Source organism: Salvia hispanica, chromosome 4 (assembly GCF_029641045.1).
Source record: "Salvia hispanica isolate PSC_SH4W2 chromosome 4, Shi_PSC_v1, whole genome shotgun sequence".
In the NCBI taxonomy this organism is placed as follows: Eukaryota; Viridiplantae; Streptophyta; class Magnoliopsida; order Lamiales; family Lamiaceae; genus Salvia; species Salvia hispanica.
Window position 1 is genome coordinate 43,461,044 of NC_142695.1, and position 24,293 is coordinate 43,485,336.

At 34.8% G+C, this 24,293-nt stretch overlaps 4 protein-coding genes across 8 annotated transcripts; 2 read left to right on the forward strand and 2 right to left on the reverse strand.

Annotated features, from left to right (window-relative positions):
- Positions 1-54: 54 nt before the first annotated feature.
- LOC125192128 (mitochondrial import inner membrane translocase subunit PAM16 like 1-like) lies at positions 55-2,442 on the reverse strand. 4 transcript variants are annotated; one of them, XM_048089597.2, is made up of 5 exons: positions 2,376-2,442; positions 1,661-1,712; positions 985-1,072; positions 502-632; positions 55-391 (listed from the first exon to the last, which is right to left on the reverse strand). In XM_048089597.2, the coding sequence occupies exons 2-5, from the start codon at positions 1,661-1,663 to the stop codon at positions 260-262; spliced, it is 354 nt and encodes a 117-aa protein (XP_047945554.1). In that variant the 5' UTR covers positions 1,664-1,712; positions 2,376-2,442; the 3' UTR covers positions 55-259. The 4 variants fall into 4 exon arrangements, with proteins under 4 accessions (XP_047945554.1, XP_047945553.1, XP_088925938.1 ...); XM_048089596.2 differs by having other exon boundaries at positions 2,305-2,429; XM_089069812.1 differs by lacking the exon at positions 2,376-2,442 and adding an exon at positions 1,861-2,116.
- A 1,232-nt stretch (positions 2,443-3,674) lies between these two features.
- On the reverse strand, positions 3,675-6,677 carry LOC125196843 (uncharacterized). The gene is made up of 4 exons (XM_048095502.2): positions 6,476-6,677; positions 6,264-6,389; positions 4,460-5,062; positions 3,675-4,210 (listed from the first exon to the last, which is right to left on the reverse strand). Exons 1-4 carry the CDS (start codon positions 6,626-6,628, stop codon positions 3,977-3,979), a joined length of 1,116 nt encoding a protein of 371 aa, XP_047951459.2. The 5' UTR covers positions 6,629-6,677; the 3' UTR covers positions 3,675-3,976.
- Positions 6,678-7,168: 491 nt separating this feature from the next.
- On the forward strand, positions 7,169-11,870 carry LOC125196199 (glycine--tRNA ligase, mitochondrial 1-like). The gene is made up of 9 exons (XM_048094616.2): positions 7,169-7,386; positions 8,027-8,409; positions 8,525-8,642; positions 9,206-9,400; positions 9,489-9,713; positions 9,807-9,866; positions 10,175-10,255; positions 10,383-10,788; positions 11,440-11,870. Exons 1-9 carry the CDS (start codon positions 7,207-7,209, stop codon positions 11,655-11,657), a joined length of 1,866 nt encoding a protein of 621 aa, XP_047950573.2. The 5' UTR covers positions 7,169-7,206; the 3' UTR covers positions 11,658-11,870.
- Positions 11,871-12,938: 1,068 nt separating this feature from the next.
- On the forward strand, positions 12,939-15,570 carry LOC125195700 (glycolate oxidase 1-like). 2 transcript variants are annotated; one of them, XM_048093871.2, is made up of 12 exons: positions 12,939-13,095; positions 13,342-13,519; positions 13,596-13,720; positions 13,800-13,846; positions 13,937-14,014; positions 14,092-14,216; positions 14,287-14,353; positions 14,433-14,495; positions 14,588-14,657; positions 14,749-14,849; positions 14,969-15,073; positions 15,151-15,570. In XM_048093871.2, the coding sequence occupies exons 2-12, from the start codon at positions 13,380-13,382 to the stop codon at positions 15,340-15,342; spliced, it is 1,113 nt and encodes a 370-aa protein (XP_047949828.1). In that variant the 5' UTR covers positions 12,939-13,095; positions 13,342-13,379; the 3' UTR covers positions 15,343-15,570. The 2 variants fall into 2 exon arrangements, with proteins under 2 accessions (XP_047949828.1, XP_047949829.1); XM_048093872.2 differs by having other exon boundaries at positions 13,020-13,157.
- Positions 15,571-24,293: the final 8,723 nt, after the last annotated feature.

The window sequence follows — 24,293 nt, forward strand, 5'->3', positions numbered from 1 at the left end:
GAATGTGGACGCTATTTTCACATTGTAATTTGCCTGACTTATTCACTGTAAATATATCCAAAAACAATAGTAGTAAAAAAAATTCAAGCCTGAACGCTTGCAAAACAGTTGATAGGGTGCTCAACTAATATTTGAGATTTTTTTTGAACCACATCCCCATATTCCAGACGTTAAATGGCAACAAGAGAAAAAAACGAGACAACTAGCTATAGTTAATGACTCAGGAAGAGCAATTTCTCACGAACTAGGAAGCAATGCTTTAACTCGGGTTCTGCTGCTGCTCCTGCTTTGGTTTCTCAATACTTTCCAGACATTCTTTCGCTCTAACAACCTTCGATTGGAGATAGAAACTGCCACTCTGAGTATTCCTCTCAAACAACTTGTCATACCTCTGAGAAAATTAAGAGAGATTTTTAATGTCATACCATATACTATGAAAACTCAACTTTTTATCTAAATAGACAAGGGATTAGAAAAAATGGAATTCGAGAAAGGAGAAACCTTCACAATCTCTTCCCATGGTGTATCCTCAGTGACACCAAGTATCTGCCTAGCCTCCGATTCAGTCATCATTTTACTACCTCTTTTCATAGTTTGTACTGCTTCTTGCGCAGCACCAGTCTTTGAGGCATCTGCAATACATATGGGATGATAGTGTCAGAGATGATTGAGAGAAATCCATTTACTTTCTAATTGTCAATGCGTAAAATGCATGAACTTTAATTCATTTTGTTGGACTCACAAGAAAATTGCAACTCCATGCACAAGCACTAAAATACTTTTCTGTAATCATCAACACTATTGGCACACATTTCAACATCTTTAAAATTGTTGACATCTATATACCATGTTTTACATCTTTCTACTAAAATATTAGTCAAATTCGGTACTAACAGTAGGAATTAATCATGATCAGGTACTTTTGTAAAATAGTTTGTGTAATCCTCCCAAAAGTTGAAAATGTAGTAACCAAAAAAAACTTACTTGCAAGTGCCTGGCGATACGCTTGAGCAAATGCTCGAATCATTATTCCAGAGCCCATCACAATCAAGTTAGCAAGAATCCTAGCAGCCTGCAGTCCCAAACCGAGCATTAATTTGCAATATAAATTAAGAATACAAATACTTTTCAATATCATAGCAGATGACGGAATATATTAACAAGTTTGAGTATGTGAGCCAACTACGATATATTACAGTGTCCAATGGGATATAATGTTGTGATTCAAGCTTCTGGATGGTTTATAGAATTTAAGGCTCTAGGAACTAGAAACTAATCACATAACACACAATAACCGTAAACCAGAAAGGGGAGACGAGCATCAGATAGAATTTTCCAACAATATATTTAAGCAACTACATGTGAAATTGAAGTGGTGAAAACTTAACTTCACAGTTAGAATGAGAATACAATTAATCAATTAGACCACTCCCTGATCCTGGCAAGTTTAAGAGGGGCACTTCAAGATCCTTTTCCATTTATTTAAGCAAGAAAAGATCATTCTAAGACATTGTACAGAACCTATGCATGCAGAAAATTTAAGATTCCCATTTTTTCTCATTTATGTATCATAGCCAGATGGGCTATTTTAATCTTCTTTCTGGTATTCTTCCTAGCCTTGCTTGAGATAAAAACCAGATTAGGACCAGAAGGTACATACCATGGCTACAGGGAATACACGATCACCGATCAATTTATCAACTCCAGATAACCTACATCAAAACGTGAATCAATTAGATTCAACAATTTAAATTTAAACCCAAGTAAGATCCAATTCAAACCTAAATTTTCCACCAAAGAACATAATCCACCACTAAATTAAAAACCTAAATCAGTGGTAAGTACATTAATGAGGTGCACCCTTAAATACATCCACATTCCTTTTTTCTCAATTCAAATTTGCATAATCTAATCCCTTCAAACACCATATATCTTCGGAGCTCTCCAAGAATCCATCTTCTTGACAGAGATCATATCTATAATCAGATAACGCCGTTCAACATAATCGTCAAGGCGAAAGGGGAGCAGTATAACTAGACACCCAAAAGAATAAAATTTGCACAAGAAAACATAACAGTACCGAACAAGAAAAGAAGAAGCAAAAACCACCATTTCCTATGACGAAACAAAAGGAAACATACGCATACCAATGAAACTCAATTGATCGAATAACAAACAATCAATTCTTTTTGCGATTTCTTATGAAAAAATTAAGGGGGAATATATTAGAATAAGAAGCAATACCAACATTAAGAGAAAAAGGGAAAAAAGAGCTGCAATTAATCCAATATACGGAAACCGCACCTTAAAAATTGTAAGAGAAATGAAAGCACAAGAAGAGGAAGATGTTCGTGATTAGGATTCTCGAAGGTAACCTTCTTTTCGTCTGAGAGCTGCGGAAGAAACCCAGAAATCTGTTTTACATATAAATAGGCTCAACTTGGAAATGATTTAATTTTTTGAGGTGCCTTTATATTGTTTCCGAATTTTTTACTATTTTTTTTATCTTGAAGACTATTTTAGACTATTTTAGACCATTTAAATTCTGTTTGTAATTTTGCTCTCCTATACCTTAATTTTAACTGATTTGAAGGAGATAAATAAATAAAGAGTGAAATGACATACCAAATTAATAATTTCAGCTTGCACTTATCATTTCCATATCAAATACTTGTAATATTTACTACTTTGGAAATGATTCACATTTCACTTGTAATAAGTAAATTCACCTCAGGATTCTATCAATTAAATTATTACCCTATTTGCTTCTTGAAAAAATTACTTCGTCTTCAAATATTTCATTTTGCCATTTCAAAATGTATATCATTATATATTTCATTTTATTATTATTATATTTGATTCATACATCTCAAATTTCATTCATTAATTTCAATTAATTTTACAGTTAGCATATAAAATGATTTTAATATTTCACTAACATTTTGACGCACATTTGTTCATATTTTTTTGAAACTCACTTTGATCTCAAATTGGACAATTAATGGTAAACGGGTACTTTCCTGAAAAGGGTATTTTTCTCGTTTTATATACCCTCATTAATATGGATTTGTAGATGAAATTGTACCTCTTTTCATGAAAACGAGTAGATAGTGAGAGTATATAATATTTTAAAATTAATTGGTCGATCATCTCATCATCCGTTATGAATATGTAAATTGAGGAAGAATTAAAAAATTTGAGAAGGAATTCCAAACATATCATGCCTATCATATTATATAGCAAATGGGCCCTAGATAAAACTTACTCCCTCCGTCCCAGATAATTTGGGACACTTTGACTTGACACGGATTTTAAGAAATCTAATGAAAGTGAGTTGAAAAAGTTGATGGGGTGTGGATCCTACTATTAAAATATTAGTTTTAAGAAAATGTGAGTAGGATGGGTTAGTGGAATATGGGGTCCACTACCAAAAATGGTAAAAGTGAAGTGAGACAAATTATGTGGGAACGGTCCGAAATGGAATATTGAGTCGAATTATCTGGGAGGGAGGGAGTAATTTGTAACAATGACAAACCAAATTTTGTATAAGGTGCTTATCCCCAAGATAAGGATTACGAGTTTCTACTACTACGATATACCAGTATCAGCCATAGTGTATTTTGGGGTTTTGGGGATAAAATATGCTCATCCTCATAAAATGATGTACTGCTTACTAAGGGGTCCAAGAGAAATAATACTGATGATTACCTCTGTTTCAGATCTAAACATTTAAACAATTATTCAGACTGAACAGCCAACAAAAACACATATTCAGACAATATCCCAGACCACCGGCAACGATAAGAAGTTAAGAACAAGTGCAATATAAGAACCTCACAACACTCTGATTTGGTGGGTTGTGCAAAAGCTTGCCAAATGCCTACTTATCTGCAAGAATCGGTTCGTGTTGATGAGTGAGTTACGAGTTTGTAAGCTGGAACATTTTGAGTTGTTGCTGAAGGGGATGAACTTAAGATCATCTTGGTGTTAATGGATGAATCGTCCTCTTTATCTGAGGACGTTTAGGAGCCCTGTAACTCGGAATGAGCATGGAGTTCACCCTTTTCGAAGGAAGTCTACTGCTGCTTGTTCCTATCCCTTGAAGCACATTTGGTCCCAGAGGACTGTCTGATGGGGACTGGCTTTTCTGCCTCAGTAATTCCCACATTAAGCAGTCGTCTTTAGCCTGATCTTCTCTCACTTTTACCGCCTTCGGGTCATTCAGAGGGAAAAGAAACTATGTTAGCAGCAGCAGCAGACAACAACCACGACAAAATGAAAATACAACCACCACAATGTCAGCAGTTGATGCATTTTTAAGTAGAAAAAACAATGTGGTAGATTTTGCTATGTTCTGAATTCATCATACTCATTTGGACTTGGATAGATTTTCTCTTTAGCTGCAACTATTTTTCCAATTGAATTGATCAGAAAAAACAAATCAAAGAAAAACATTTACCTCTTGTTCCAGTCCAGTCCTATCATCTGATAGCAATCTCAAGGACATCATCAGCTTCTTGCCTGTTTCTTCTGATTGCGTTAACATGCTCAATGCCTCAATCCTGCTTTGTTCTGCGTATCTAGTCTGACTTTTTGCTTCCTCCAACTCAAGTCTCCTGACCTGCATTACTTCATGCATCTCCTTAACAGTCTCCAGTAAATATGTGCATGCTCCAGTCTTCATTTCAGCCTTAAGACCACGGACATACTGACACATTGGATTGCACATTTTGTCAGCCAGTCCAGTAATCATGTCTTCTACTCCAACCTCCACTGATCCAATGGCGACTCCTACTTGATTAAATGTATATTTGAGAACCTTTTGCGTCACTTGAGCTAGGTCATTGCTGCTGCCAGACTGATGTGCCGAAGAAACAACTGAAGAAGCTTTGCGGAAGAGCTTGCTTATGAACGATTGACACTCGGCAAGGTCCTTAACGATGCTTTTTCTGCTTGAATTGACCTGATTTTCGATATTTTGAAGAATGCCAATGATATGAATTATCTGTAGCTTCTGTCTCTCCATCAGCTCATTTCCAGCTTTCATGGTATAGTCTTCTGGCTGCACTTAAACAAAAACAACTACAAGTGCTGAAAATGGAATACAACAATGAGAAACAGAGATAATTACTGAAGTGGTTAGTTGATACATAAACACATTCAAAACTTCAAGCTATGAGGTAAGATATGCAATAACTGGAACCCATTATGTTGCACCTCAGCAGAGCCTTATATTAATGCTTCACTAGTCACTACACAGTATTTTCCCGTGCTACATGATATTGGGGCCCAGGAGCTTACTGCAGCCTGCAGGGGTCTGAACTTTGAAACATTAAGTACATAGGTTAAAGTGGAAATATCACCCTATTGCAGCCCAACACTTCATGTTGAGATTTATCTAGTTTAAGTTCCAGAAATTTTCAGTTTTCATTAAGTGATAGTACTACAAAAAAACTTCTGTAACTTGGTATCAGTTGACCTGCAAAACATTATATCAGTAGAACCAAAGTAAAATACTGTATATAGTTAGTCTCAGAACAATCAACACAAATTGCTCAACAGGCAGATCTTGCAGACACTTAATTCAACCAAATAATCTTCTCAACTCTCCTCTTCTGCCTTACTCAGATAGTCGCATTCACCATTATAAAAATCCAAAGAATGTTACTTAGTATTTTATAAGGATCCATATATACAGCAATGGCTAACTTTTTCTTATGTGCAAGCTATTTCAGCTAGATTCCATGTAAATTCTATAGATAATCAGGCTCTCATTTAGCATGACAACTTCCATATATATGATCTTCTTCCAATTTTTAACACTTACACATCTAAAAAACGTTGCCTAAAATGTTCAAGCAAGGATCTAAGTCTTTTGTAGTTTTTCCATACACAACTATAGATATTCCATTTACTTGAATGGTAATCTTGCATCTAATCATGAATCCCCTCGCTATGGAAAATAATGTTTTATGTTCGTCCATGAGAAAAGCATAAACGGCTCTCAGTCCAATTTACTCAAATAACTTCAAAACTTTAACATGCACAAATACTAAATTAAGGACCACAAATTGAGTAAAACCAACAAAAAGAAGCACTTTAAATTCACACACATGGATCTGAACCTTTCTCCGTGTCTAAACCTGCACAGTCTGCATCATGATGTGTTTATCATTCGAGCAAATTATGATGACAAGATATCGTGTTCGCGCACAAAAACGAAATGTGAATCGGTAGATAGATTTATATTTTACGCTAATTACCTGCGGTTGTGAACTGTCAAAAGAGGACACGATCGTGCTAAATCTCCTCTCTTCAGCCATCTCAGTCGTCTTCAGTCCTACCAGCTTCATTAGCTGAAGAGCCAGCGACACGAACACATCATCCGCCTTCCCAAACCATAAAATGACTTTCAGAATAATGAGCAAACAAAGTGTGGAAGAGCTCACATAATTAATCGAGGGTTTAACTGGACCTCAAGCAAACCAGCTCGAATCTGAGATCGGAGCTGTTCGAATGAGACTTTGAGCTGCTCGTGGTGCCAGACGACACGCAAGAGCTTCGATTGCGCATCTTTGAGCGACGGCGACGGAGCGCCGGTGGAGCTAGTGGCTCTGCGGCGATTCATTGTGGCATTCTATTTGGCGGGGAAATGAAGGATGCGTGATCTCGATAAAGGAGCTTATGTTTTCATTTATTTAACGGTAAAATTGGGAAATACTCACATTTATAGAATTTGAACATAAAATTTATTCCCATTATTTATCAAATTTACATCTAAATACAACTATTTACATAAAAAAATAAAACACAATTCTAAACATACAAAAAAAATTAAAAGATGTCACTTTCCACTAACTCACTTCAATTTTTACACATTCCAACTATTTCTTAAAACTCGTACTACAACTAAATCAACTAAATCTTACTCTTAAAACGAATGGAGTATCACAATTGTAATACTCCTAAACTCGATCAGAAATCATTTATGTGATGATTTATTATCACTTCACATTAGTTTTACGATTATAGTAGATTAAGTACTCCTATATTTATTGGCGAATAGAGGAATATGATACTGAATAGATATTTATAAAACTTTAGGGGCTATAACGAAATTAGCGATAATCCAGTGAAAGACTATATTTGAGGGCTTTTGGTTTGAAATTGAATCCAAAGACTTCTACTTTGAGTATCACAAATACAATGGACGCCGCGCAAGAAGCTCAGAGGCGAGAGGCTTTCCGCCACCTCGTTCTCAACGCGCTCGAACGGCGGCTGTTCTTCATCCCTTCCTTCAAGATCTACCGCGGCGTAGCAGGTCTTTACGATTACGGCCCCCCTGGTTGCGCCGTCAAGGCCAATGTCCTCGCTTTCTGGCGTCAGGTCGGCGGATTTCACTTCACTTCTCTTATTGCTAGGGTTATTATTGGATTTTGGAAAATGCATTATCTTTTCTTCCTGATTTTTAGTCTAATTTCTAGGTACTTGCTTCAATTGTTTGTAACATTTTTTAATTTTATTGTTGGATGGTATGCTGGATTGCTGGTGCTTCTGGTTTTGGTCCCGTGGGATTATGGTTATGGCAATTGATTTTGGTTATGGGTTAATATGATGGTTTATGCTCGACGACGCTTAGATTTTGCTGCTACTGAGTTTAGTACTCCCATAAAATTCTTTGGTACTTCTTCACTATCAGTTGTAGGTAGAGTGTACACTGTACAGTCATATTACTCCTTGATAACTTAATGTTGCATTGCGATTTGAGAAGCACACGCTTCTCAAGATGTTACAGTTCAGTTTGTGTGTATATGTTCCAAATTATTCGGGTGTGCATGCTGTATTGAATTGCTATCGCTAGAAATTTATTCTATACTGTACAGATTTTTTATCGAGTTGCTATTTTTTAATTTTTTATTACCTGTACTATATACTGTATATTGCTGTGTACTTTCACTTTCCAGTCAATTTGTTATTACACCAAGTTTCCTTGTCCAGCCCTTGATTTTGCTTATCAATGTTTCAGCACTTTGTTCTAGAAGAGAACATGCTGGAAGTTGATTGCCCGTGTGTTACCCCGGAGGCTGTGCTGAAGGTGTCTGGCCATGTTGACAAGTTCACTGACCTTATGGTCAAGGATGAAAAGACTGGAGCTTGTTACCGAGCAGATCATTTGCTTAAGGATTATTGCAAAGAGAAGCTTGAGAGAGATCCTAGGCTGACCGAAGAGAAGGTAGCTGAACTGAGGCATGTACTTGCCATGCTGGATGATCTCTCTTCTGAAGAACTTGGTGCAAAGATTAAAGAATATGGCATCACTGCTCCAGATACAAAAAACCATCTCTCTGACCCCTATCCTTTTAACCTAATGTTTCAGACATCAATTGGGCCATCTGGGGCAAGCACTGGGTGAGAATACAGTATATTTACTTTTTTAATTACAAAAGACCTCTAGGCAGTGGAAACAAGATCTCCTGGCTGTTTCCCTTATACTTTGGTGTTTTAATGCTCACAGTTGATGCAGATACATGCGTCCTGAAACAGCTCAAGGTATTTTTGTGAACTTTAAGGACTTGTATTACTACAATGGCAACAAGCTTCCTTTTGCAGCTGCACAAATTGGTCAAGCTTTTCGGAATGAGGTTTGTACATTTTAAAAAATAATTATTTGCTTTACGTGCTGTGTAGTTTCACATAATGATAAACATGATTGTAAGTTGCTTGTATATATTGATAGTTGGAGAGTAGTGCATCCACTGGAAACACGTCTCAGAGATGGCTGTTAATATAATGTCACATTTTAATCTGACACTTTATACTTAAGTTATTGTTGTGTAGTTGTCTAGTAGTACATATTTGTCTAGCTGGGTGGGTCTGTGTGGCAGCATGTGTGTACAAGTTTTTGAAGTGTTCTAACAATGGATCTCCTTATACAATTGTACTCGAACTGGAGTTTAGATATTTTAAGAAGTTCCCAGCAGGAAGGGCAGAACCGATGATAATAAGCTTTTGAGTATAGTTTGTATGGGGAATTTTTAATTCTATTCGAGCATACAAATTTTAAATGCCTATTTGCGCTTTACATGTTACACCATATTCTCTTCATGTCCGCAAGCTTCTTGTGGTTCATAGTCTGCACATGATATCTGTTGTATCTGTGTCACAGCATGGGATTAATGCTTGACATTACTTCTTTGGTCTGCAGATTTCTCCACGTCAAGGTCTCTTAAGGGTTCGTGAATTTACGCTGGCTGAGATTGAGCACTTTGTGGATCCTGATGATAAGTCCCACCCTAAATTTTCTGAAGTTTCAAATTTGGAATTTTTGATGTTCCCAAGAGAAGACCAGGTATCTGGACGGCAAGCAAGGAGAATCATAATTGGTGAAGCAGTTTCTCAGGTCCATGCCTCCCATTTTATTTTTTAATCTCTACCATATTGGATAATTTTCCCTTTTCTGATATGAACTTCTCATCCTCTATGCTCAGGGTATTGTCAATAATCAAACACTCGGATATTTTATAGGGAGAGTATACTTGTTTCTCACCTTACTTGGAATTGATAATAAACGCCTGCGTTTCCGCCAACATCTGGCAAATGAGATGGCACATTATGCTGCTGATTGTTGGGATGCTGAAATTGAATGCTCTTATGGATGGATCGAGTGTGTTGGTATTGCTGATAGATCAGCATATGATTTACATGCTCACACTGTATGAGTTCGTCAATTTGGTTGTCTACATTGGATATTTTAAATTTAAATCTTTGACGTGTTATATATAAGTGCTCCACCTTTGTTTTTGCAGGATAAAAGCGGTGTAGAACTAGTGGCACATGAGAAGTATGCTGAACCTAGAGAAGTGGAGGTCTCTACTCTGTCTTCTCTTATGCTCCTTGCCTAGTTTATTACATCACTCTGAGCATACCCCAAATGACTGAAATCAGGATTCTAGTATATTGATGGCATAATATTTATGTAAATGCTCTTTCAAGATGTTAAGTAGTCTGAGTAGAGATTCATTAGTACACTTCTTTTCAAATTTTTATCACTTGGGTGTTACCCTCCTGGCATAGCAGGATTGCGACCTTGCTGATCTATTTCCTTGACTCTGTCGATTATGTCTTTTTAGTGTTTTTTCATTATGCTCTCTAATTTCTTTTGGTTTATCTTCAGAAACTTGTCATAACTCCAGTTAAGAAGGACCTAGGTCTTGCTTTCAAGGGAAACCAAAAGATGGTGGTTGAAGCATTACTGGTAAATACTGGTTCATCCTTTTAGTTATCATGTTTTACATTCCCCTATGAAGTTACTGGTAGAAGTCCATTGTTTATGAGGTTTTAACAGTTTCGTAAAAAATCGCTCATTTGCTACTTCTGATTAGGCTATGGAAGAAAAGGAAGCTATGGAGTTAAAAGCAACTTTGGAAGAAAAATTAGAGGCTGAGTTTCGTGTTTGTACTCTCGACAAAGTTGTGACTATAAAGAAAAACATGGTGTCTATCTCCAAAGAAATTAAAAAAGAACACCAGAGGACTTTTACACCGTCTGTGATTGAACCATCTTTTGGCATTGGGAGAATCATATACTGTCTCTATGAACATTCTTTTTATACGAGGTCTAGTAAAGATGGGGATGAACAGCTGAATGTCTTCCGCTTCCCTCCATTGGTAGCTCCAATCAAATGTACAGTTTTTCCCCTTGTCCAAAACCAACAATATGAGGAAGTTGCCAGAAGCATTGCCAGGTCATTGACTGCCGTTGGGATTTCTTACAAGATTGATATTACAGGTAAGCACCATGGTATATGACATTTACCAATTGCCGTAAATCTGTTTATATGTTTATCTGTAAAATAGTAAAAGTATGGATACACTAATCCCTGTGTATGACGTTTTTTGTCTTATATTATATCCCTTTTCTTCCATCTGTTCAGGCAAATACCTTTGTAAACATATAGGTGTAGAATGAATTAGCTCCCACCATTTAGCTCACTTTGTGATATAATCTCATGATGTAATCAGGCTTTTGGCCTCTATTTGCCTTTCTCCTGGAAGTTCAACTTGCTTTGTTATGTGAGCTATATTTAAATGAGAACAAGTTGGCCTAACTTGGCTTTCACCATTGATATATTGGTTGTATCAGTTTGAACCAAATCTTGTTCAAGCATGCTCAATGATCTGAAAAATATACACTTCACTTGTCCCATTGCAGTTGAGTCGTATTCCTTTTTAGTTGTCCCAATGTAGCAGAGTCATTTATCTTTATGGCACAAATATACACATTTAATTTCTTTTAATTTATTCTCTCTTCATTCCTTAATCTCCGTGCCCAAAAGAAAGCCTCAACTATGGTGAATTGGAGGGAGTAGTTATTTTGGAACTATTGGGAGCTTGATCTGGCATGTAGTTTCTAGCTTTTAATGTAAGTCTTACTGTGCAGGTACCTCTATTGGAAAAAGATACGCAAGGACTGATGAACTTGGAGTTCCTTTTGCCATCACAGTTGATTCTACAACCTCGGTGACGGTGCGTGAAAGAGATAGCAAGCAGCAAATTCGTGTAGATGTCGATAAGGTGGCATCTCTGATGAAAGAGGTAACTGATGGTGTGAGCACATGGCCGGATGTATTGTGGAAATACCCCTCTCATTCATCCTGAGTTTAGTCTTGACCACCTTACAATATGGTGTTGGTAAAATTATCTTCTCTTACTGAAATTTATGTGCATCTAGGCTGACTTGTCGTTAAGAACAACTTGGTGACGTTTTTCCTTTGACAATTTTGTTTTCTTATGTTCCTATCCAGATTTTGTATTATCATTGTTATTCAACTCTACTCTACAAGACATTGCTGCTGGCTTGATTGCTGTTAAGACCTGTGTTGATAAATTCTTTATTTGATCAAATTATTGTAGTAGTAATAATTTTAGATGCTATGATAATGATACCGATCGTTCTCCTGTAGAAGTGAGAGGGTATACAGTATATATTGGTAGAATTATACAAAAAATTAAAAAAAACTTATAAATGTGGAGCAATCAGAAAAAGTAGATTAAAATTAAATTTGAATTGCGGATGCCCGGGTGCAATAAGGCTGCATTCCAGCAGCGAAGCTCCCAGGTCGCTTAACTTTCACCCGTGGCCAGAAATGCTGCAGTGCCACCCTTTTCATTCCTGCATCGCAATGGTGCTGTGAACGCGAACGGCCGCATACGCGAACACAGTGGCTCAACTCCGCAAAGATTTGGTCTTGCAATAATATGAATAAAATGGCAGGCATGAACAAAAACCAGTTTTAGTATGCCTAGGGAATTGAGGAATATAGCAGGCTAACAGCCTAACAACCATTTGCAGATTTTAGTCTGCTGACTCCAACTTGGATTCCTAATTTGGTGAAAAAGAGGAGCTGTTCACGTGTAATGTCATGGCCTAGGAGTTTTTTTTAACTTATCTTCATCTTTTTTATCTTTTTATCTTTGTCACAATATATTTAATCAAACTTCAAAATATAGGCCTAATTCTCGTTGCTCAATACAAAACATTACATACACATATAATGAAATTAAATGAAGATTGACAAGAAAATTATGTTGAATTTGTTCATGTAGATAACAGAGGACAGAGACTCGTCTTCTATCCCATATCCCCACCACCCTTTTCTTCAAAAACCCTACTATTCTTAATAGTTAAATGACAAAGTTGGGGGGGAACGAAGATTAAGACAACACTTATCAAGAAAATAGTGGAATTACGTAATACTATTACATAAATATCTACACATAAAAATAGAAATTTTTTGAATAATTTGCTCACGGATAATGAAGAAAACACTGTGAAACACACAAGAAGGGTGTGGTAGAGATCAGCCCATTTGCCCACTGATCGGATGTGGTTTTGAATTCTAACCTCCAAAAGCTAATCCTGTATTCCATTCATCACCTTTGTCGTCTTCCTACCCAATTTTTCTTGTTTTTAGCAATTATTTGTCAATATTTTTCTTGGCTCACTGCCTTTGGAGTTTATCTTCTATACTAGTACTAGTACTCCCTCCACTTCTCCTTCTTTGCATGCACTCTGCTCATTTTTCTTGAGCCTCAGGTCTGCTTCTCGCTCTCCCCCTCCCCCCCTCTCTCCACTTCTTGTTGACTGATAGAAAAGAGGTTTCTTTTTGTCACCCATGTTTTGATTTTTGAAATTTTAGTTAGTTTAGTGAAGATATCATATGACTATTGCTTTGGCTGATTAATCAATCTAGTTAGTGTATCTCAATTCTTATGCTGCGGCTGATTAGAATATTTGTGTTTTTTAATCATGTACTTTTGGTTTGGTATTATGTGAATGAAGATCAAAGGGAGGGAAGTTGTGAAAAAACAAGTGCAGAGATGGGTGAGATCACAAATGTAACCGAGTACCAGGCTATTGCCAAGGAGAAACTGCCTAAAATGGTGTACGATTACTATGCTTCGGGTGCAGAGGACCAATGGACTCTTGCTGAGAACAGAAATGCATTTTCGAGGATTCTGTAAGTGAATGGATGTTAGGTTAGCAAGAGAAAGATTATTAATGGTGTTCTGATGACAAATTCAAACCGTATGCAGGTTTAGGCCCCGGATTCTGATTGATGTTAGCAAAATCGACATGACTACTACTGTGTTGGGCTTCAAGATCTCTATGCCAATCATGATTGCCCCGACTGCTATGCAGAAGATGGCTCACCCTGAGGGTAACTAAGCCTTTCCGTTTTATCGACTTATTACATTGAGAGTTTGTCCGTCTATAAACGTGTACTGCCTCGTCTGCAGGAGAGTATGCAACAGCTAGAGCTGCATCTTCAGCTGGAACTATCATGGTTTGGTTTCTTTCTTTAATTCAATGCAAAACTCTGTTTATCAAGTTTTCCAATAGTCTAGATTTCTAATCCAACGACACTTTATTTCAGACCCTATCGTCATGGGCCACTTCCAGCGTTGAGGAAGTAGCTTCCACAGGGCCTGGCATTCGATTCTTCCAGCTTTATGTGAGTCTGAACTTGAATTATTTATAATCAGAGATGAATAGATAGTTTAGTTGCCCTTGCCCCTCTCTATGTTTTAGGTCTACAAGGACAGGAACGTTGTGGCTCAGCTTGTGAGGAGAGCTGAGAGGGCTGGTTTCAAGGCCATTGCACTCACTGTCGACACCCCAAGATTGGGACGCCGTGAAGCTGACATCAAGAACAGGTTCCCATCATCACTTTTACACACATGCTACCTAACCTATAAACCTCTACTCATCTGTTGTTGTTTCTAGATTTGTTTTGCCACCTGGTTTGACACTGAAAAATTTCGAGGGGTTGGACCTCGGGAAGATGGATGAAGTAAGTAGACCAACATATCTAGCTAGTCCACATCCTTTTTGTTCGTGCTGTTCTCTCTCACACTATCTTCACTGTGCAGGCCAATGACTCTGGACTTGCATCCTACGTTGCTGGTCAAATTGATCGTACCTTGAGCTGGAAGGTAATCTTTCTGTTCATCATAGATTGATCAATTTGGTATTTGGATTTATGAGGTGTGAAATTGATTAATGATGTACATGGTGACTACTGAAGGATGTTAAGTGGCTGCAATCAATCACTTCAATGCCCATCTTGGTGAAGGGTGTGCTCACTGCAGAGGATGGTAAGAGAAGAGAGCATTTGAGTTACAGCATTGTGGGTATGTGTGAAATTTATGCTAATTTAGCAAGAAACATATATGTGTATATGTGCAGCAAGGATTGCTGTTCAGAGTGGAGCTGCAGGTATCATCGTCTCCAACCATGGTGCTCGTCAGCTGGACTACGTGCCCTCTACCATCATGGCTTTGGAGGAGGTACTCGTTGATCACTTGTTCAGATTCCACCACCTATTGCCCTATTTACCTTTGCATTCAAGAGCCAATCTCATTGCTCTCTCGGTTTGTCCAGTCTCTAACAAGCAGTCGTTTTTTAGGTTGTGAAAGGTGCACAAGGCCGGGTTCCGGTGTTCTTGGATGGAGGTGTCCGTCGTGGAACAGATGTGTTCAAGGCGTTGGCACTCGGAGCTTCTGGCATCTTTGTAAGTTCAATATAACTAACACCAACTAGTTTTCGTAGCATCAAGAAAGAGTCCAGTAACCGATATATAATTTCCAGATTGGGCGACCGGTGGTGTTCTCATTGGCCGCTGACGGGGAGGCCGGCGTGAAGAAGGTGCTCCAGATGTTGCGCGATGAGTTTGAGCTGACCATGGCGTTGAGTGGGTGCCGCACACTCAGTGAGATCACGCGCAACCACATTGTGACTGAGTGGGACGCCCCTCGGGGACTCCCGGCCCCCAGGTTATAAGATGCCCACATCAAAACATAGATGTCCAAACCTATATATCATGTTTCATATTGTGAAATATGCTCTCAACTTCTTCATTCTACTCATTTGACAAGCTTTTGAATGATGATGGAACACTTATATTCTTCATAAATGCCCATTGCTTGTCACATTGCATGTCAAATATGAGACTGAAATTTGAATCGAAGTTATGAGATATTTATAATAACTAATCATATTTTGCTGTTATTCAATTTTTATTGCAGTATTAGAGTTGTGAATGACGTTTTTAACTATCTCAATGTTTGTGTATATGGTTGGGAATCTTATAAGAGAGGATCAACTTAGAAAATTGCAATATAAAATTATTTGTTGAACAATTTAATTACGAAGAAATGACTAGTGAAAGAGGTTAGAATAAAAAAACAGTTTAGTAAAATTCGGAGATACTCAATGGGTCTTCACCAACATTCAAAAAATTTTGAGTTTACAAAATTTTCAAAATTAAAGAGTAGCAACTTTCAAAAAGATAACGATGATTAAACAAATCTTTTAACAAACTATGTATAAAAACATCATCGACATTAGAGGCCCATTAATTGCTGCACTGATTATAAACAATAACAAAAATTGTACTCCTCCACATTCTATAGCTCAGATAGCCAGAGTAATGGGCTTATTAATTGCTAATTTCTAACTAACACAGTACCAAGTATTAGTTGAACCAACTTTTAGCTAATAAAAGGCCCATCTTTAGTCAGAGTATCATATATTGTTAAGTTACTTTCAAGTTTTGGCTATAGGGAGATTCAATTAACAACTTCAACTTTCATTTCTGATTCCAAAAAATCTTACTACAATTTTGTTTATTTTTCAATTTACGGATTAGGTCACTCAACATAAAGTTATGTTCTGGAATGTTTTGTAGGTCCTAAATTTAGCAAGCATGAGCTTGTATTATTTTATTCAGTTACAGAGTTTTCTTGGAAATGTAATAGGCGCCTGCTTAGTAACTTCAAAAAAAATATTCTCTCCTCCATTTCTTATAAATATGAACTTTTAAAATGGCGCTAATTTTAATATAAAACTAGTAAAATAGTAATAGAGGGATAAAATAAAATTAGTAAAAAATAGGTCACATCTCATTAAAAAGAAATAGATTTTTTAAAATGGAAAGTTTGTATTTTTAAAAAATAAATTAAAAAGAAAAGAATATCCTATTTCAGAAAATGAAGGGAGTATAATTTTATAACCATGTACAAATGAAAACCCTGTGATTTCATCATTCTAGCAAATTTTCGTGCGTTATTTTGGGTAAAAGTAGTTTTGCGAATTAATAATGGAACAATAGTGTTCTCAAACAAAATAAATGATAAATTGAATATTTTATATTTTATCGTGTCCTGATGCTATATAAAAAGGCCAGTAAATAATATATGTCCATTATAATGATAATAAAATAAAATAAAACAATAAAGTTCAATAAACACGAGGCCGTATACAAATGAAAAATATACATTACTGTATAAACCATAATATAGATAAGACAATATCCGAACAGGTAGATAAGATTAAAGTTCAAATTTTATTTTGGTTACATTCGATTAAAGAAAGATTGAAAGATTACTACATACTACTCCAACAAAAATAGTCTTATTTCTAATCAAGTTTTTGATAATCTATACAACTTAATTGTTTTTCCATTTTTTAATATTTGAAATTTTTTTGCTATATATTTGAATTTGAATTTTAGTGGAGTGTTATTTTTATTTACTGGGATAAGGTGTGAATGAGATCATATTTGGTGAGAAAATGTGTAATACTAATAATAACAATAATAATAACAATAATAATAATAATAATAAAATAATTTTTATATTTTTAACAATAGTATGTAAATTAGTAAATGTTTAAATTTCATAAAATATTTTATGAGGTTCTTTTGATAATATAATGTAATACTATCAATTGATAAAATAAAGAAACGAAGGAAAGAAAATATATGTTCTTATTGAGGAATGAACCATAGGGGACAATTATGTTATTTTCGACTCCTTCCAACTATAGGGGATATTTAGGCTCTATGGATAGTCGGGAGAGGGCTATGCTAGGGGTGTCAAAACGGGTAGCGGGTAACGGGTAATCCCGAATCCGACCCGATACCCGCCGGGTATCGGGTACCCGTTACCCGATGGAATCGGGAAACGGGTCGGGGTCGGGTATATTTATTTTGGCTTTTGCGGGTATCGGGTATCCCGATACCCGACCGGGTAATCCCGATAGTCCCGAAATACCCGATATGTATATTAATATTTTCTAATTTTTTATTTTTAATTTTAATACTTACTGATTGGGATGACTCAAAAGTCATAATGTAATTTTTTATTAAGCGTATTTTTAAATTTTTAACTTGTGATTAAGGTTAAGTATTTTTATCTTTTTCCGTCTTATTCTCTTCTCCCCCTCTACGATTCAACTCCAGTCTCCTCCACCAGCGGCTTGCAGCTGATCGTATGATTATTTAATCTTCTAAGTTCTTATTCATTCTAGAATTTTGATGTGAAACTGTAATAATATGAAAGGTTCAAAATTTAGAAATAGATGAAGACAAATCACATGGCTTCGTCTCAATTCTCAATAAAATTAAATTAATAAAAATAAAGTTTCAAGTTAGCAAGTACTCTCTCCGTTCCCGATTAAGAGTCACACTTTTCCATTTCGGTCCGTCCCCAATTAAGAGTCATACTTTATTTTTACCATAAATAGTAGTAGGTCCCACATTCCACTAACTCACTTCACTCACATTTTATTATAAAACCAATATAAAAAAGTGGATCTCACATTTTACTAACTTTTTCAACCAACTTTTCTTTACATTTCTTAAAACTCGTGTCCGGTCAAACTGTGACTGCTAATGGGAGACGGAGGCAGTACTACTTAAAAAAAAAACATCCAAAAATATCATAATCCATATAACAGTTCATGTGAAATCATATACAGGAGTAGAAGTGTGCAAACAATTTGCAAATAATTAAAAAAGGTTTGAAAAAAAAAACATGTTTCGGGTCGGGTACCCGCAGTGTCGGGTGCGGGATACCCGACTCGGGTATCGAGTAATACCCGATTCACTGCGGGACGGGTATCGGGATTAACATTTTGGCCGAAATCGGGTGCGGGTACCCGACTCGTCGGGTGCGGGTACCCGCGGGTACCCGTTTCGACACCCCTAGGCTATACCCTCATGACCCCAAGATCCTCCACTGATGAAATTGGGTGTAGTATTATATCAACCATAATCTTGCATACGTATAGAATGATGATCATGTATAGTTCTAATAAAACAAAATTTTATGCGTACAAGATAAGTCGTGATGTTGTCTAGGTGGAAAAAAGATGAATAAGGATGATGATGACAAGAATAATAATAACATAATATGTTAAAATTTTTGTTTGGACATTGATCGATTTTCTTGTGATTAAGATATTTAATTCATTTTATTGTAATCAAATGGCATAAAATTATTCAATGTGCCTATTTGATAATTGTGGTAAAGCTTATTGACAAAATTAAATTGATGTTTAAATAAGCGAGAAGTAGAATAGTGTTGTATTAAAGGTTAGGGCATGTATTAATTGATGTGTGGACTAAGGAGTTACATTAAATAATCTCACATTCAGATAGTATTTAGCATTAATTGCGACGTGGTGCGTTGTATTGCTGATGTTTTAAGTTGCTAACTCCACCAACTCATCAACGCAATGTATTAAATATGTCAATACGTTATATTGAAATGCCAATAAAATTATGTGTTGACATTTTTAATACATTGCGTTGATGAGTTAACAGACTTAACAATTTAAGAAAGTTAGCAATTGATCACAACTATAATTGCGATTATATAACTTTTTTTAAATGATAGGGTATTTAGCATTAATTATGATATGTTATTACACCAGTTCGATAAAATAACTAATGTCATATACAAATGAGCTTGTAATTTACATGGCTGTACTAAACTTTTTTCTTATATAGACAATTAGGCATTACATATACAAATAATAAATAAACAACTGCGTGACAATGTAATCGTTATTTTTATTTGTGGTACCTCCGGAATAACAGTCATTTCTATTCATTACAATTGTTGTTATTATAAAATAGGTCATTTCTATTCATTACAATTGTTGCTATTATATAAAATAGGTCATATATTTGAATCAAGTCAAATACGAGATTGGCCTAAATCCTCTCACAAGAAAATTTGTGCAGTAGGAGTAATTATTTCTCCCTTCCTCATTTTTTATGTTCACATCATCTTGAGCATGCCTCATTAAATAACACACTGATATATTTCACTAGTCAAACATTAACCATAAGTGTATTAAAGATGCCTAAGAGTAGTCAAAAAGATCTTATTTTATGCTCATCTTTTGTTTAATTCCTAAGAAATTTCACTCAAAGCCCAGATTTGTAATATCCACTAAATTGGTGGCATATCGCACAATATATTAATCATTATATTACAATTTTTTTAATCTTAATTTTATATTCACTTTACAATTTTGCCATTTCTCAAATTAAAATTCGTAACCGTACCACTGAGGTAAATCTTTTTGTGGAGACTAAAGCCAATAATCCACAAATAAAATAACTTCACCTGAATTTGGTCAATTCTACGCTTTTCTTACACAAGTCAAACGTTTTATTAACAAAAACTCTCAATATATAAAGTTTAATAAGAGCCTCTCCAATGGATGCTAGCGGATAGGCTAGCCGATCGCGACGTTAACTGATCCGCTAGCCTCCATTGCGGCAATTTAGGCTAGCCGATTCGCGGGCGCTAGCCGATGCGCTAGCCGCCATAGCAGGCTCAATTACGGCTAGCTGATTTCATTTTTTTAATGTATTTTTTATGCATTTTTTTATTTATTGCATTTTAATGTATTTTTTTTAATTATGGAGTAATTTTTTTTAGGATGTACCTTTTTTTTAATTTATATAAAATTATTGCATTTTCTCGTATCTGTGTCGTAAATTTAATTCCATATTTTGAGTGATTGTAATTTATTTATTTTTTATAATTTTGCTGGCCTATGGCTAGACTATTGCTTGTCCTGATGATATGGCAGGATGAGTTTCTTGTCCTGATGACGTGGCAGGAAGAGTTTTTGGCTAGGCTATAGCTGACTTATGACTGGCTTAAAGCCATTGAAGATGCTCTAAGTATCTGATCCGTATAAATGTTGCAATTTAATTTAAGGATGATGCAGAGGATAGATTGGCATCTTCATAAATAATTAATGTAAAATACATAAATATGAAATTAATTTATTGGGCGAATTTCCAAAAATCACCCGTCAAATTCTGAGTTATCTCATTTTCTTTTATAATGGTCAATTATATTATAATTTACTAACATTTTTGTTAACTGTTCTACGGTGAAAAATTCCAACAAATTATGTGTCTGACGCATATATGTATGAAAATTAAAGATATAATTGACTAAGTGTATTGGATGACGTCGTTTAAATTGCCGCGTAGTGTTTTCTATTTAACGTATTTAACATAATTTTGATCAAATATGATATTATGGACTTAATTGTGAAAAATGACAAATTTGTGATATATCATTATTTTTTAAAATTGTGAACTTGTCTATAACTAACTTTATAGTACTACCAAACTTGGTGATCTATGCTCTACTTTCTATTTCGCAAAAAAACATTAAATTGTGCTGCGTAGCTTTCTCAGGTATAGATCCTATTTAGGCACACGTGTCAATTTATCTTGCCAAAAATATTGTTTAAATTTAAAAACATTAATTTAAGAAAATATTTGAAAATGGCAACCAGCGACTGCACATTTCGTTCTTCAATAATTGCAGCCGATTCAGAGCCCATATCTAAGTCAAGTCTATTCAATTCACTTTTTAATTTCTAGCTCAAGCCTAAATTACGCCATAATTTATTAGTCTAAAATTCAACTCAGCTATCTATTAAAAATATCTCTAAAATTTTTTGTCAAAATTTAAGTAAAGGAGAACTCGTCTTCATTTCATACAACCATAACCAACAAAATATTTGCGCTAATTACCGCTAATTAACAATGAATATACAGTAAAAGATAAAAACTAATTTTATGAAATATTATGAAATCATAACAATAGACTTGTGAAACATTCTATCTTCTACATTAAAAAATACTATAAAAGCTAAAAAAATATATAGCTGAGTAAAAACATTGATAATCAAATTCAGATTCAAATTAAAAAACTACTAAATCCAAAGCATAAGTTTAAACCTTAATCAATTGCTGGATGCAATGTTGCTATCATACGTCCACCAGAGCATTCATGGTCATGCACCAATCATCTCACCAACAACCCCACTTTCACCTTCCCATATAAAATACACAAATTTGATACTACATATTTATGAAAGAGATCAACTAGAAATTAATATGGATAAAAATGAATTATTTTTATAAACTGTATATTTTTCTAATTCTACAATTGAACTGAATATTGGCTTGGAAGGCAAAATCATCAATAAAATTTTTAAAGCATAACTTGAGAAAATTCAAGGAGCTAGTACAATACGAAAGCGTGCATATATTATAAATTGAAGTTATGTAGTAGGAGAGCTATAGTTGTGAATATTAATTAAAATTTATAAAAACTGGAGCCAATCAAAACGAATCTTTGTGAGTATCAGCATCGGCACTTTTGCCACTCAATACAGAAAAGCAACACATATATTTTGATTCGCTGATATGAATACTTGTTTAATATTGTGACGATAACTACACTTAACATTTTAAAAAATTATTAATAGGAGTATATTTTTTGAAAAGTTATACTACTAGTATCTAATCTTTTGACACTGCAACGGTTATAATTCGATTCAAGAAAAATATTGGCTAAATAGTAAAGAAAACAAAATGATAATTTTTCTGGGACGAAAATTCTGTATTTAACATGTGTCAGAGTTACATTAGATGTTTGAGATAAGTACTAAAACTTTGTTTTGATACCATGAAAATGATAATTTTTGTATTTACGTATATATACTGTATTATTTACTTCAAATTGGACCGCAAAATGTAATTGTTTAAAATGATAATTTTTGTATTTAAGTATTTTTTTCTTCAAATTGTTATGCTATACGAAAATGATGAAAATAATATGCATATTAAAGTGTAATTTCCTTTTTTAGTTAATGGTAGTAAAATTAAATTCTAAATCCATGCCTATAATGACGAATAAAAAGTATATGGTCCGGATGTATTATTACTGTTTGACGTATTCAACCGATCACATAACGTGACAATACATCCAAAGTACTACTCCATAATGACAATGCTTTGACTATGAAAAAGTTACCAACACGAACATTTTGCTCTAAATTTAGAGAAACCGAAATAGAATAGGAACATAGCAGATATCTTATTGATAATTCAATGAAGAAATCAGATATCTCATGTGTTGATTAGAGAGTAATGGTATTTGATTGAGTATTATATTGACATTTTTTCTTGATAAAAATGATAATCATGTTTTCTAATTTTCTTTCTGACATATTTCATCTTGAAGCATTAGTCACTCGCTTTGAAATGCTTTTCAAGTGCTTTCATTTTATTCTTAACTAATGTTTTTACTTTTTTTTAGTGTGCCTCTAATTGTTGCTACAACACGATTAAGCAAACCTAATGTGAACTGATGAACATGGTCTTTCCATATGTTCAAGAGGTGCTCGATAAATTATTTTGGCGGGGAGGAAGCTGACATCATAAATCACCAAGTGTACATATTTTTAAGGTGATATACTTGAGATATAATGTAAGTTAAAAAAAATGATTTCCAGATATTCAGATATTAAAATTTTTATTATATTCTTTTTGGATATTTTATGTAAATTCAGAGGACGTTTGAAAGCTATGTTAGAACGAGTTACAAACTCATCTAGCTTTAATAGTGCGTACGACACTCATATTAACATAGTAAATAACCTATGTCATTTTTATGGCCCGAGAAAGTCCGTCTTGAAGTCTATATTTCAACCTAGATTATATCTATAATATTGATGGATTAACTAACAGTTTTAAAGGTTAAACCAAGAATAGAACAAAATTACTAAATTGACCTTCATCTTTCCTACTCTTAATTTGTGCATACATATTATTGAAGTAATTTTAGTCTACATAAAATTTAGCATGATATTTATTTTGTACCACTTAGAAATATAACTAATACAAATCACGATATTAATCGTTGTCATTATCATAACTAGCCGCAATATGAATATTCTACCAAACAAACCCTTAGTTTTCCATTTCAAACTTCAATGTCAACTTTGCTAATTTTGATTTCAATTTTTTGGATGATTTGTTTTCAATTGTTTTAAATTTTTAGAAAAATACATTTTTTTTATCTTATTAGATTCATGCAAAAATTTCTAACTGAATGCTCACCTCACATATATGTACAAGCATATATGTATAAGATGTTTCACTTAGAAGTTAAAATACTAGATATACATTATATAAGGATTTTTATAGATGAGTTTCACTGAGGTGCATCATGTGCACGATAATATTTTTACTCAACATAGTGTGACACATACTGTTTAAATGCTCCTGCAACAATGTGCGATGAGTGGCACACTTTGTGAGCGCATGATGTATGTCAATAGTCGAAATTCTAAAGGCATGTGCGATGGATATTTGAAGCATCAATACTTCGTTAAATCCATGTATGAGTACTAATGTCGTAATATACTCTAGGTTGTAACAAATCATGAAACATACGGTTTAAATGCGTCCTTCAACAATGTACAACGAGTAGCACATTTTATATTAGCATGCTCTATAATTCGGACCGAATAATTGAGTAATTGTTACTTAAAATAACATCATAATGTAGGTTATAACAAATCATAGGAAATACAGCCCAACCACCTAAGAATGAATTACA

Excerpts from the sequence above, each read along its gene's own strand:
- LOC125196843 (XM_048095502.2), bottom strand. The coding sequence starts at position 6,628 with ATGAATCGCCGCAGAGCCACTAGCTCCACCGGCGCTCCGTCGCCGTCG. Across the intron at positions 6,390-6,475 it reads TTCGAGCTGGTTTGCTTGAG|GCGGATGATGTGTTCGTGTC; the intron begins GTCCAGTTAAAC and ends TGGTTTGGGAAG. Across the intron at positions 5,063-6,263 it reads TTGACAGTTCACAACCGCAG|CCAGAAGACTATACCATGAA; the intron begins GTAATTAGCGTA and ends GTTTAAGTGCAG.
- LOC125195700 (XM_048093871.2), top strand. The coding sequence starts at position 13,380 with ATGGGTGAGATCACAAATGTAACCGAGTACCAGGCTATTGCCAAGGAG. Across the intron at positions 14,217-14,286 it reads GAAGCTGACATCAAGAACAG|ATTTGTTTTGCCACCTGGTT; the intron begins GTTCCCATCATC and ends TGTTGTTTCTAG. Across the intron at positions 15,074-15,150 it reads TCGGAGCTTCTGGCATCTTT|ATTGGGCGACCGGTGGTGTT; the intron begins GTAAGTTCAATA and ends TATAATTTCCAG.
- LOC125196199 (XM_048094616.2), top strand. The coding sequence starts at position 7,207 with ATGGACGCCGCGCAAGAAGCTCAGAGGCGAGAGGCTTTCCGCCACCTC. Across the intron at positions 9,401-9,488 it reads TTGGTGAAGCAGTTTCTCAG|GGTATTGTCAATAATCAAAC; the intron begins GTCCATGCCTCC and ends CTCTATGCTCAG. Across the intron at positions 9,714-9,806 it reads ATGATTTACATGCTCACACT|GATAAAAGCGGTGTAGAACT; the intron begins GTATGAGTTCGT and ends TTGTTTTTGCAG.
- LOC125192128 (XM_089069811.1), bottom strand. Across the intron at positions 1,073-1,660 it reads GTGTATTCCCTGTAGCCATG|GCTGCTAGGATTCTTGCTAA; the intron begins GTATGTACCTTC and ends TTGGGACTGCAG. Across the intron at positions 633-984 it reads GTATCGCCAGGCACTTGCAA|ATGCCTCAAAGACTGGTGCT; the intron begins GTAAGTTTTTTT and ends TATGTATTGCAG.